Source organism: Bufo bufo, chromosome 6 (assembly GCF_905171765.1).
Source record: "Bufo bufo chromosome 6, aBufBuf1.1, whole genome shotgun sequence".
In the NCBI taxonomy this organism is placed as follows: Eukaryota; Metazoa; Chordata; class Amphibia; order Anura; family Bufonidae; genus Bufo; species Bufo bufo.
Window position 1 is genome coordinate 281,517,996 of NC_053394.1, and position 14,608 is coordinate 281,532,603.

Genomic DNA, 14,608 nt, shown 5'->3' on the forward strand with positions numbered 1-14,608 from the left:
CTTTTGTAATTACATGTAACTAAAAATTTAGCATAGTCACTGAGTTATTCAATAAAATTTATCTCTATGACGCCACCTGCTGTTTGTTCCTTTTCTTATTTCTTTGTCCTGCTCACTGAGGTGGCCGCACATGCTCAGTTTAATCCTACAACTGCCTCCTGAGCTGTGATAGGCAGAGCATGGACACGCCCCCTTAGCTGCAGTAGAAAAGACACTCCCCTTGAGCTGTCAGCTTGATATAAATCAAGTAGAGCAATGAATGGGGAGATCTCTGGATCTATGTGAGGTACAGGGCTGGTTCTAGCTTTGTTAGAAAGAGATTGTCAGGTATTATATGATTTTCATTTTTACATTAATCATGGGATAAACCCTTTTTAATCGTTGCCCCTTTATTGAATTTCTAGAATGAAGAGAAGGAAAATGGCCGATAAGGTTTTACCACAGAGGGTAAGTTTCTGTTTACTTTCTTTGACACCTAATTTGATTTCTTAAGGGAGTTTACAAACTTTATGCAGATCTTACTGCTAACCCCTTAAGGACCCTCGCCGTACATGTACGCTGCTGGTGGACATGACTTAAGGACCAGTGCCATACATGTACGGCGGGCTGATCGGGCAGGTGCACGAACTGCGCCCGCCCAATCAGCGGCACAGACCCGGAAGTCACTGACAGTTGGGCCCCTGCTGTATACGCTGGCATCGGTGTAAACACCGAAGCCGGCTTATTAACCCCTTGTATGACACGGTAAAAAAAAAGCCCCTTTCCCAAAATAAAACACACATAAAATTGTAAAAAAAAAAAAGAAAACCAGACATGCAGACATTTTGGGTATTGCTGCATCCGTAACGACCGGCTCTATAAAAATATCACATGATCCACCCTTTCACCTTAATGCCGTAGAAAAAAATAAAATAAAAACTGTGCTAAAACAATAATTTTTTTTGTCACCTTACATCACAAAAAGTGCAACGCCAAGCAATCAAAATGGCATATGCACCCCAAAATAGTACCAATCAAACCATCACCTCATCCTGCAAAAAAATTAGCCCCTACATAAAACAATCAGGCAAAAACTAAAAAAACTATGATAAAACAATCAGGCAAAAACTAAAAAAACTATGGCTTTCAGAATATGGAGACACTAAAACATGATTATTTTTTTTTGTTTAAAAAATGCATTTATTGTGTTAATAGTGAAAAAAAGCAAATTTTTTTGTCACCTTACATCACAATCAAAAAATCATACACACCCCGAAATAGTACCAAGCAAACCGTCATCTCATCCTCAGGGGTGTGGAAATTAAAAAAAAAACTACTTGTCGAAGGACTAAAGTGGAGGCTCAATCTACTTGTCCCTCATGACCATCTACTTGTCCTGAACTTATACTAACGTTATACTGTATGGGGGCGGGGGACACAAGGCGATGTTATGCTGTATGGGGCGGGGGCCACAAGGCGATGTTATGATGTATGGGGCGGGGGCCACAAGGCGATGTTATGCTGTATGGGGCGGGGGCCACAAGGCGATGTTATGCTGTATGGGGCGGGGGCCACAAGGAGACGTTATGCTGTATGGGGCGGGGGCCACAAGGAGACATTATGCTGTATGGGGGCGGGGGCCACAAGGAGACATTATGCTGTATGGGGGCAGGGCCACAAGGAGACGTTATGCTGTATGGGGGCGGGGGCCACAAGGAGACGTTATGCTGTATGGGGGCGGGGGCCACAAGGAGACGTTATGCTGTATGGGGGCGGGGGCCACAAGGAGACGTTATGCTGTATGGGGGCGGGGGCCACAAGGAGACGTTATGCTGTATGGGGGCGGGGGCCACAGGGAGATGTTATACTGTATGGGGGCGGGGGCCACAGGGAGACGTTATATTGTATGGGGCGGGGGCCACAGGGTGACGTTATACTGTATGGGGGCAGGGGCCACAGGGTGACGTTATACTGTGCGGGGGCAGCCGCTTGGTGACGTTATACTGTATGGGGCACTAGGGCAGCCCCAAGGTGACGTTATACTGTATGGGGGCAAGAGGGAGACGTTATACTGTATGGGGGCCACAAGGAGACGTTATACTGTATGGGGGCAACAGGGAGACATTATAGTTTATTAAGTGCCACGTGCAGTGCAGATTGCAGGCAGGGCCAGAGCCTCAGAAGACAGACAGCACAACCTTTATTTCTGACACCCCTGCAGATGAGCGTTCCTCCTGGAGTCTGTCCACATCGCAGCTCCCGGCCTGACCTGCAAGCGCTGACTGGGGTCACATAGCATTGTACTGATTTATGATGCTATGTAACCCTTACAGTTCTGGAATGTATTGGATAACACTGACATAATGCTGTCAGTGTTATCCAACACATTCCAGAACTGTAAGGGTTACATAGCATCATAAATCAGTATAATGCTATGTGACCCCAGTCAGCGCTTGCAGGTCAGGCCGGGAGCTGCGATGTGGACAGGCTCCGGGAGGAACGCTCATCTGCAGGGGGCCGTGGGGTCTCTCACTCCTCTTCTCCCATCTTGGCCTGCAATTACTCAGTCTCTGGAGACGGTGTGCTGACTTACTGTGCGCTCCTGTGCTGGCAGGTGGGCTGAGACTTCGATACAGGAGCCGGGAGGAGCGGGGGCCGCCTGCAGGAAGTGATATGTACGGTACTCATATGCACGATGCAGGGGCAGGCTGACATAGATGTAGGAGCGGTCAGCTCGCGGCTAGCATATGACTGCTCCTATTACTGCCCAACCGACCTGTCCCTGCTATTTGCCCGCACAGGGCTAAACAACTGTTCAAACTACTTGCCCGGCGCCCGGAACTACATGTCCCGGGCGTCGGGCGATAGGAATTCCACACCCCTGCATCCTGCAAAAATTGAGATCCTACCTAAGACAATCGCCCAAAAAATAAAAGAAACTATGGCTCTCAGAATATGGAGACACTAAAACATGTTTTTTTTATTTATTTTAAAAATGCTTTTATTGTGTAAAACTTAAATAAAAAAAGTATACATATTAGATATTGCTGCGTCCGTACCAACCTGCTGTAAAAAAATATCACATGAACTAACCCCTCAGGTGGACACTGTAAAAAATTAAATAAAAACTGTGCCAAAACAGCTATTTTTTGTTACCTTGCCTCACAAAAAGTGTAATATAGAGCACCCAAAAATCATATGTACCCTAAAATAGTACCAACAAAACTGCCACCCTATCCCGTAGTTTCCAAAATGGGGTCATTTTTTTGGAGTTTCTACTCTGGTGGTGCATCAGGGGGTCTTTAAATGTGACATGGCAACTTAAAATTATCCCAGTGAAATCTGCCCTCCAAAAACCACATGGCGCTTCTTTCCTTCTGCGCCCTGCTGTGTGCCTGTACAGCAGTTTATGATCACCAATGGGGTGTTTCTATAAACTACAGAATCGGGGGAAATAAATATTGAGTTTTGTTTGGCTGTTAACCCCTGCTTTGTTAGTGGGGAAAAATGGATTAAAAAATGGAAAATCTGCCAAAAAAGTAAAATTCTGAAATTTCATCTACATTTTCCTTTAATTCTTGTGGAACACCTAAAGGGTTAACAAAGTTTGTAAAATCAGTTTTGAATACCTTGAGGGGTGTAGTTTCTAAAATGGGGCCATTTATGGGTGGTTTCTATTATGTAAGCCCCACAAAGTGACTTCAGACCTGAACTGGCCCTTAACCACCTCAGCTTCCCTAGCTTAAACACCCTTAATGACCAGGCCACTTTTTACACTTCTGCACTACACTACTTTCACCGTTTATTGCTCGGTCATACAACTTACCACCCAAATGAATTTTACCTCCTTTTCTTCTCACTAATAGAGCTTTCATTTGGTGCTATTTCATTGCTGCTGACATTTTTACTTTTTTTGTTATAAATCGAAATTTAACGAAATTTTTGAAAAAAAAAGACATTTTTCACTTTCAGTTGTAATTTTTTTTTTTAAAAACGACATCTCACCCAGCATGGGTATATGTAAGGTATTTCGTGATGGGCATAGTGAGTTCATGGAAGTTTTTATTTTTTGTCACAAGTTAGTGGAATATGAGACTTTGTAAGAAAAAATTAATAAATCATCATTTTCCGCTAACTTGTGATAAAAAATTCTAGGAACTCGCCATGCCCCTCACGGAATACCTTGGGGTGTCTTCTTTCTAAAATGGGGTCACTTGTGGGGTAGTTATACTGCCCTGGCATTTTAGGGGCCCTAATGTGTGAGAAGTAGTTTGAAATCAAAATGTGTAAAAAATGCCCTGTGAAATCCTAAAGGTGCTCTTTGGAATTTGGGCCCCTTTGCCCACCTAGGCTGCAAAAAAGTGTCACACATCTGGTATCGCCGTACTCAGGAGAAGTTGGGCAATGTGTTTTGGGGTGTCATTTTACATATACCCATGCTGGGTGAGAGAAATATCTTGGTCAAATGCCAACTTTGTATAAAAAAAATGGGAAAAGTTGTCTTTTGCCGAGATATTTCTCTCACCCAGCATGGGTATATGTAAAAAGACACCCCAAAACACATTGCCCTACTTCTTCTGAGTACAGCGATACCACATGTGTGACACTTTTTTGCAGCCTAGGTGGGCAAATGGGCCCACATTCCAAAGAGCACCTTTCGGATTTCACACATCGCAAAGGGGCCCAAATTCCTTTTAGGAGGGCATTTTTAGACATTTGGATCCCAGACTTCTTCTCACGCTTTAGGGCCCCTAAAATGCCAGGGCAGTATAAATACCCCACATGTGACCCCATTTTGGAAAGAAGACACCCCAAGGTATTCAATGAGGGGCATGGCGAGTTCATAGAAATTTTTTTTTGGCACAAGTTAGCGGAAATTGATTTTTATATATTTTTTTCTCACAAAGTCTCCCTTTCCGCTAACTTGGGAAAAAAATTTCAATCTTTCATGGACTCAATATGCCCCTCAGCGAATACCTTGGGGTGTCTTCTTTCCGAAATGCGGTCACATGTGGGGTATTTATACTGCCCTGGCATTTTAGGGGCCCTAAAGCGTGAGAAGAAGTCTGGAATATAAATGTCTAATTTTACGCATTTGGATTCCGTGAGGGGTATGGTGAGTTCGTGTGAGATTTTATTTTTTGTCACAAGTTAGTGGAATATGAGACTTTGTAAGAAAATAAATAAAAATAAAAAGTAAAAAATGTCTGAATGGAGCCTTACAGGGGGGTGAATGGAGCCTTACAGGGGGGTGATCAATGACAGGGGGGTGATCGCCCCACATAGACTCCCTGATCACCCCCCTGTAAGGCTTCATTCAGACGTCCGTATGTGTTTTACGGATCCATGGATCGGATCCGCAAAACGCATACGGACGTCTGAATGGAGCCTTACAGGGGGGTGATCAATGACAGGGTGGTGATCAATAACAGGGGGGTGATCATGGAGTCTATATGGGGTGATCACCCCCCTGTAAGGCTCCATTCAGACCTCCGTATTTGTGTTTTGCGGATCCGATCCATGGATCCGTAAAACACATACGGACGTCTGAATGGAGCCTTGCAGGGGGGTGATCAATGACAGGGGGGTGATCAGGGAGTCTATATGGGGTGATCAGGGGTTAATAAGTGACAAGGGGGGGGTGTAGTGTAGTGTGGTGCTTGGTGCTACTTATTACAGAGCTGCCTGTGTCCTCTGGTGGTCGATCCAAGCAAAAGGGACCACCAGAGGACCAGGTAGCAGGTATATTAGACGCTGTTATCAAAACAGCGTCTAATATACCTGTTAGGGGTTAGAAAAATCGCATCTACAGCCTGCCAGCGAACGATCGACGCTGGCAGGCTGCAGATCCACTCGCTTACCTTCGGTTCCTGTGAACGCGCGCGCCTGTGTGCGCTCATTCACAGGAAATCTCGCGTCTCGCGAGATGACGCACGGATGCATCCAGGAGGAATGAATCGACCGCCGCCAGGACGCATCCGTGCGTTAGGCGGTCGGAAAGGAGTTAAAAAGTGGGTTTTGGAAATTTGCAGAAAAATTTCAAGATTTGCTTCTAAACTTCTAAGGCCCCTTGCAGACGAGCGTGCTGGATGCATTGCGGGCGGGTTCAGGGAAACGCGCGCGAGTTCGCACGCAATTTGTTTGCGATTGCGTTGCTCCGTTTTTTTCCATGTGAGTGCAAAGTGTTTTAATTCGTTTTGCACGCGCGTGATCTAAAACTGAATGTTGATACCCAGACCCGAACCCAGACGTCTTCACTGAAGTTCGGGTTTGGGTTCTGTGTTCTGTAGATATTATTTTCCATTATAATATGGTTATAATGGAAAATAATAGCATTCTTTAATACAGAATGCTAAGTAAAATGTCCATTGAGGGTTAAAAAATAAAAAAATTACTTGATCGCGCAAACGTTATCGTCTTCTTTCTTCTTCTATCTTCATTCAGCAGGACCTGCGGTGTAACCATGTTATAACATGTAACCATGTTATAATGGAAAATAATAAAGTAAATGGACTTTTAATGGGGTCCCGGGGCTCATCCCTATTTATTAACATCCTCTCCTTAGCAACCATCCGTGAAAATCGCATTGCATCCGCACTTGCTTGTGTGCATGAAAATGCAGAATATAGAACACGCTGCCATTTTTCACGCAACACAAAAGTGATGCATGAAAATCACTGCTCATGTACACAGCCCCATTGAAATGAATGGGTTAGGATTCAGTGCGGGTGCTATGCGTTTACGTCACGCATTGCACCCGCGCCTTCTAACTTCCCCAAAAATAAAATGGCATTCACAAAATGATCCAAACATAAAGTAGACATATGGGAAATGTAAAGTAATAACTATTATATGAGGTATTACTATCTGTATTAAAAGCAGAGAAATAGAAATTTTGAAAGTTGATAATTTTTCAATTTTTTTTGTAAATTTGGTGGGGTTTTTTTGTTTTTGTTTTTTTTTTAAACTAAAAATAGTGTTAAATTTCAGTCAATATTTTCTATCATGAAGTACATTGCGTCACTAGAAAACATTCTCAGAATGGCTTGGAGAAGTAAAAGCGTTTCAAAGTTCCCAAGGTGACACATGTCAAATTTCCTAAAAACAGCCTGGTCCTTAAGGTGAAAAATGGCAGGGTCCTGAAGGGGTTAAGGATGAACGAATTGATTCGTCCATGAAATAATGTTGTTCAAATGCTTGATTGACAGGGCTGGAAAATGTTGCACCTGCGCTGCTGCACTGAGTAGAGGTGCAAGTGCAGAGGGTTTCCTTTCGATACCGGAGCAGAGACTGTTCATGCACCGCTAACTGCAGGTGTCTGGCTCTGTCAATTAGGAGGTAGGGGAGAGCTTCTTGAGCAGCGAGTACACCCCCTCACACTGAACTGTATTTGATGAACAAATTTGATTAGTACAAATCAATTTGCTTATCTCTAGTTACTGTATAATAAAAAATTACCTGACTTTTTAATGTACTTTGTGGGTTTTTTAATATCTCTGCTGGCAGTCAGTGGATGGAAACCTTCATTGTTTAGTACAGTGCGACTGTGACTGGGTTTACACTTATTGTCGCATGCGTTTGTCACGCTTTTGCAATGCGATTTTTTTTTATTTTTTTATTTGAATTATTATTATTTTTTTTGTGTGTGCAATAAGTTGTGATTGTTTAATGATCCTTATGTAAGGGACGGCATAAAGGTTCATCTTTATTTGTTCTTGTTAGATCCGCGAGCTAGTCCCAGAGTCACAGGCATATATGGACCTCTTGGCTTTTGAGCGGAAATTGGATCAGACAATTGCCAGGAAGAGGATGGAGATCCAAGACGCCATCAAGAAACCTCTTACTGTAAGATGGGTGATGACGGGGCTGGAGGGAGGGGTACTGGAAATACCGAGATCTGTGTTTTTTTTTTTTAGAATAGAATGACTGTCAAACAGAAACCTGAGAATTGGCTCTGTTCACATCTGCACTGTGGCTTTTATTTGTAACAAAAACATAAGGCCTCTTTCACATGTCAGTGAATCAGAGATGTGTGCTGTCTATCTTCTCCATGGACAGCACACGTAACCATTGATTTTAATGTGTTTATATACACATGAGTGGTGTCCACTGAAAAAACCACAGAGACATGCACTATTTTGGTCCGTGATGCAAACCAAACGCACCCATTGAAGTCTATGGGTCCGTGAAAACCACTGACACAACACAGGTGGCACCCATGTTCCATCAGTGGTTTTCACGGACTATTGGTAGGTGATGCTTTGGAATTGCCTTTTCTAGTCTAGCAGTGTGGAATACTGATGAGGGCAGAAAAAATGGCCACACAACCCAAACCCTGATACTTCATGGACATCTTCACGGATGAATTACTGACCGTCTTGCCATGGATGTCATTATGGACATGTGAAAGAGGTCTAAGGCTGTTCCAGATCCTTCATACAACACACTGATTTATAATAGGACCCAGAAAATATATGAATTGTCGGACCCCCGCCGGTCAGATGCTGGTGATCTATCCAGAGGAAAGATCATCAGTTTAAACAAAGTGCAGAACCCCTTTAATATGGGCTAGTAATTACTTTCTATATCTCTTTGCACAGAATAATTATCTTAACATGCTCAATGATATGAAGCTTCATGATTATTTTTGCTTTCATGGTGACATTAAGTTACTGCTCAAGTACACAAAATTAATTGTAAAAGGATCACAAAAGTTGTTTTGTCTTGGACGAGTTGGAGATAAGTGAATATAAAGTGTAATAAGTTTGTATCTCACCCAATCCAATACATAACTTTCTAACATACTCCTTACTCTACAGCAAAAGCGTAAACTAAGGATCTATATTTCCAATACTTTCACTCCGGCCAAACCGGACGGAGAGGAAGGAGAGAAAGTGAGCTCCTGGGAGCTGCGTGTTGAAGGGAAATTGCTGGAAGATGTGAGTATGAGCCATATAGGTCAGTGATGTCCATCAGTGATTGTGAGCCAAAACCAGGTGTGGGTCAGAAACACAGAATAGGCACACTGCAAATCTTTCCGTTTAAAGAAGCACTTCCACAAATTTTTTATTCTTTGACCTGTTAGAAAGGTACATGATATAAACTGTAATGAAGTCAATTGTCTTACCAGTGACTGTATTTGTGAGTTACAACTAGAGATGAGCGAATTGACTTCGGATTTAAAAACTTGTAATAACTTCAGAAATTACTGTAAAAACAGTAATAATTTCCGAAGTTATTACATGAAGTCTTGCACGGCTTCATGACGTAATCACTTCGGCTCATTGGAGCCAATACATTCTAAGGCCGAGTTCACACGAACGTGTGTGACCCGTGCCCGTGCTGCGGCCCGCAAATTGCGGGCCGCAATGCACGATCGCCGGCCGTAAGTCAGCCACATCGGATCGCGGACCCATTCACTTTAATGGGTCCGCGATCCGCCCGTTCCGCAAATAGATAGGACATGTTCTATCTTTTTGCGGAACGGAAGTACGGGACGCAACCCCACGAAAGCACTCTGTAGTGCTTCCGAGGGGTCCCGTTCCGTGCGGCCGCCCGCAATTCCGGATTTGCGGACCCATTGAAGTAAATGCGGAACGCAATTTGCGGGCCGCAATACGGCCACGGATCACACACGTTCGTGTGAACTAGGCCTAATACTCTACGGAGTGGGATCTCCGTACAGTATTAGAACAAAGTTTTTAGCAAATCGATTTTCTCATCGATTTAGTCGATGTAATCAAGGCAAAAAAATCCTCAATGCAGTTTTTCTGCATCGAGGATTCGTTTAAATCACATGACACAGAGCGTGAGTGAAATGAAGCTTCTCACGGCACCACGCTGCAGGACTTTGTATTCACACATGGTCAGCACACTGTCTGACTCTGTGTGTGACGTCAGGTCCCCAAGTGCATGCTGTGATGAAGACACGTCTCCTGAGGACTCCATGTGTCGGCGCACTCTGCACTGAAAGGTAAGTATAAAGTTAGCAGAGGCAACAGCGGCGGGGCTGGGGAAGGATATAATGGTGGCACCTGTGATTTGGCATGGGGAAATGGGGCCACATGTGATTTGGCATGGGCTGGGGGAAATGGGGGCACCTGTGATTTGGCATAGGGGAATGGGGGGGGGGAACCTGCGATTTGGCAAGTATAAAGTTATTGGGGGGGAGAGGGGTTAATGGGGGTACCTGTCATTTGGCACATGGAATGGCTGATGTGGGGGACATGGTGGATGGCATGAAGGCACTGGGGAAGGGGGACATCATGGCAATCTGGATGGAGGGGCTGATGGCAGTGCCATCATGGGAGCACTGGGGGACATGGCATGGAGGGGCTGCTGATCTGATCGCACTGGGGTACATGGTGGATGGCATAGGAGACACTGGGGAAGGGGGACATCATGGCAATCTGGATGGAGGGGCTGATGGCAGTGCCATCATGGGGGCACTGGGGAACATGGCATGGGGCTGCTGATCTGATGGCACTGGGGGAGTGGGGGACATGGTGGATGGCATAGGAGGCACTTGGAAAGGGGGACATTTTTATAAAGCAATATGTTATTTTAAGAAGGTTTTTCTTATTAGATTACTTGATTAATCGTACTTAAATAATCATTTACTGCAGCCCTAGTTACAACCTACCTTCTGATACTCAGCTGTGTCATGTGACCAACACTCTGCCTCTCCAAATAACACAGCATCTTATGTGTAAACAAGAAGCCAGTTTCTCTATTTATTCCTATGGGAGCCTTAAAGAGGACCTTTCACCATAATAAAACCTCTAAACTAACTATACAGACGTGTAGAGCGGCGCCCAGGGATCCCCCTGCACTTAGTATTATCCCCGGGCGCCGCTCCGTTCTCCGGTTATAGCCTCCGGTATCTGCATAGTTAGGCTCCACCCAGGGGAACCTGGCGCTGTCTCTTTCTCCTATGCTGTAGTGCTGGCCAATCGCAGCGCTCAGCTCATAGCCTGAGATTTTTATTTATTTTTTCTCTCAGGCTATGAGCTGAGCGCTGAGATTGGCCAGCGCTACAGCATGGAAGAATGAGACGCCGGCAGGTTCCCCTGGGTGGAGCCTAACTATGAAGATACCGGAGGCTATAACCGGAGAACGGAGCGGCGCCCAGGGATAATAGTAAGTGCAGGGGGATCCCTGGGCGCCGCTCTACACGTCTGTATAGTTAGTTTAGAGGTTTTATTATGGTGAAAGGTCCTCTCATAGGAATGAAGAGAAGTAACTGACATCCTGACCTGTGACAGTTTGAGAGTCGGTGTTGGTCACATGACACAGCTGAGGACCGGAAGGGAGGTTATAACTCACAAATACAGTCACTGGTTAGATGATTACCTTCACTACAATTTACATCACGTACCTTTCTAATGGGCCAGAGAATAAAGATTTTTGTGGGAGTGCTTCTTTAAGATCCACGGTCGATCCACTGTGCAATGCACGAACACCCACCATGGGGCAGCCGCAGCAGATCGCGGACCCATTCACTTTAATGGGACCGTGATCCGGCCGTTCTGCAAAAAGATAGGACATGTTCTATCTTTTTGTGGAATGTAAGTGCGGGACGAAACCCCACGGAAGCACTCCGTAGGTTTCCATTCGCTGCTTCCGTTCCACACCATTCCGCATCTCCGGATTTGCGGACCCATTGAAGTGAATGGGTCCGCATCCGTTATGCGGAATGCACACGGAACGGTGCCCGTGTATTGCGGATCCGCAAATGCGGTCCGCAATACAGCCACGGAGCGCACACGTTCGTGTGCAATAAGCCTAAATATGATGTGGTTAGTGCAACTGGTTGTGCAGTCAGATCTTCAGGGTAGGTCTTTAATATCAGAACTGTGTGGGATAGGTCATCAATATCTGTAGCCTGGACATCCCCCTTAAGAGCTAGTCCCTTAGGGTACTTTTACACTAGTATTATACTTTTTTCCGGCATTGAGTTCCGTCCTAGGGGCTCAATACTGGAAAAGAACTGATGAGTTTTATCCTAATGCATTTTGAATGGAGAGCAATCTGTTCAGGATGTCTTCAGTTCAGTCTTTTTGACTTATCAGGACGGAGATAATACCGCAGCATGCTGCGGTTTTATCTCCGTCCAAAATTCCGGAACACTTTTTTTTCCCATTGAAATGCATCAGCAAAACGGATCTGGTATAACGTTACATTACCCTACTTCGTGAGAATTTCCTACCTCCTAATTTCCTGTCGCACCGGAAATGACGTGTGGAGGCGTTCCTTCCTTTTGACGATCTGTGCATGCGCAAAAGGACAATTTAGGGAAAATCTCACTGCGGAGTTCAGCAGCACACCGGGACACTGCGCTTGTGCCGGAGAGCCGAAGTAGGGAAATATTACGGCCCATTGCGCAAGCGCGGTTAACTCCTGAAAATCCATCCGATCTCAGCGCCTGCACAGTGTGGGGGTAGGGAAAAATTACGTCCAAGTGCGCAAGCGCCTAGGGTAGTATAAATATCCATTTCGCAAGCGCTGCTAACCCTTTGCTGAGGTAGGGAAATCTCACGACCTAGGGTAATGTAATGTTACACCGGCATTGCGATCTGCGCATGTTCAGGCCACAAAAAATGTGGGGAAAAAATAAATGCCTGCTCCGTTTTTCCGGATGACACCGGAGAGACGGATCCGGCATTTCAATGCATTTGTCATACGGATCAGGATTCCGTATGCGGAACGAAATTGCGGACGTGTGAATGGAGCCTTAGTCTTATACAGTATTCCTATATTTACAGCCCAGCAAACAGAAAAGGAAGTTCTCTTCATTCTTTAAAAGTCTCGTCATTGAGCTGGACAAAGACCTTTATGGACCAGATAATCATTTGGTGGAGGTGAGTGAAATAAAGGAAATTAGTTCACATTGCAGTATTCAGTGTAAACTTGTGGAAATCAGTTGTTGCATGATTTGTAGAATGTCTGTGTATAAAACATTTACAGGTCACATATGCATAGCAAGCACATACATGAATGCAATCCACTGTTGTGCAGTAGGACAGATTTTTAACCTATTGTACATAGTGATGCCTGTCCAAGAACTTTAGGGTACGTTCAATAAAGTCTGCGCCCAAAATAAAACACACATTCACATCTTCCCCATTGATTTCAATGGAGAATCCGCCTGTTAAATCATACTGCCCGCAAAAAAACTAAAAAAAAAGTGCTGAAAAAAACTCTGTAAACTTACCCTTACAGTCTGTATCTTTCAATTAATGCTCTATAAATACTGAAGCCTCTACCATACTGTTAAAATTTTAGCCAAATCGTATGTCTATTACTAACAGATCATCACGGTCATTTCCTTAAAGAGGACCTGTAGCCTCTCGTGGCATGTCTGTTTTAGTAAATAATTGTATTCCACATGAAATGACAATTCTTGAGCATCTATTCTTATCCTTATATATTTTTCCGGCTAGAAGTTTATGAATGAAAGTACAACTTGGGGGTTACCGATTAGGAGTGTGTACCTGCACAGTCTGACACTCGCAGCCCTCCAGCTGTTCCAAAACTACAACTTCCATCATGTCTGCACAGCCTACAGCTATCAGGGCATGCTGGGAGTTGTAGTTTTGCAACAGCTGGAGGGCCACAGGTTGGACATCCCTGGCCTAGACGGTCTCCCAGTAGCAGACAGTGTAGGGACACACTAACTGGTAATACCCAGTTGTACCGTTATTCATCTTCCAGCAGGAAGAGGAATGGTACAATTCCAGTTATATGAAAAGATGCTTCAGAATTTTTATTTTATGGGGAATGCATGCAAGTTACTTACTAGAACAGACTTGTCAGAAGAAGGGACAGTTCCCCTTCAAAAGGAATCCGTTACCAATTTTATGTAGCCCTATCTGAGGGCAGCATAAACTAGTGATTGATATGCTGGGTCACTTATTTTTCTTGGCCCAGTCATTTTCTTACAAATCACTGGTGAAAATCTCCAGTGTGAGCCCAGCGTTGAAGTCCCGACCCTCATGGGCTGTGACTGCCACTGCCATCTAAAGGATTCCCATGTTGTGGAAAGCAGGCAGTCAGCAGCATGGGAGAGTTGGTTGCTCCTGAATACACTGGGGCTTCTCAATAGAGATCTTAAGAAAATAACAGGACCAAAAAGTGACCTATTGTTTCAACCAATACCCCATAATGAGAAACGGAAAACCGAATTTTAGAAATGTTCTTTTAAAAAGGAAAAACTAAAATTTTGCGTTGACATTATATTCAGACCCTGTGTTATGACACTTGAAATTTAGCTCTGGGGCCTCTCATTTCTCTTTATCATCTTTGATGTGTTTCTCTGCCTCGATTGGAGTCCACCTGTGGTAAATTTAGTTGATTGGACATGATTTGGAAAGACACAGGCCTGTGTACATAAGGTCTCACAGCTGACAATGTATATCAGAGCAAAAGCCAATCCACTGAGGAAAGAACTGCCTGTAGAGATCAGAGACAGGATTGTCTGGAGGTACAGATCTGGAGAAGGGTACAAAAAAAAAATTCTGCTGCACTGAAAATTCCCAAGAGCACAGTGGCCTCCATAATTCTTAAATGGAAGAAGTTTGGAACAACTAGGACTCTTTGTAGAGCTGGCTGCCACACCAAATTAAGTAAT

The 14,608-nt window shown here is 44.4% G+C and overlaps 1 protein-coding gene across 1 annotated transcript in view; it reads left to right on the forward strand.

The window, feature by feature from the left end:
- Positions 1 to 14,608, forward strand: part of SMARCD2 (SWI/SNF related, matrix associated, actin dependent regulator of chromatin, subfamily d, member 2) — a 65,759-nt gene that overhangs the window by 38,897 nt on the left and 12,254 nt on the right. The window contains exons 3-6 of the mRNA XM_040439090.1: positions 405 to 447; positions 7,702 to 7,824; positions 8,799 to 8,918; positions 12,744 to 12,839. Of these exons, the coding sequence (XP_040295024.1) occupies positions 405 to 447; positions 7,702 to 7,824; positions 8,799 to 8,918; positions 12,744 to 12,839 (382 nt within the window). The remainder of the gene's footprint in view (positions 1 to 404; positions 448 to 7,701; positions 7,825 to 8,798; positions 8,919 to 12,743; positions 12,840 to 14,608) is intronic.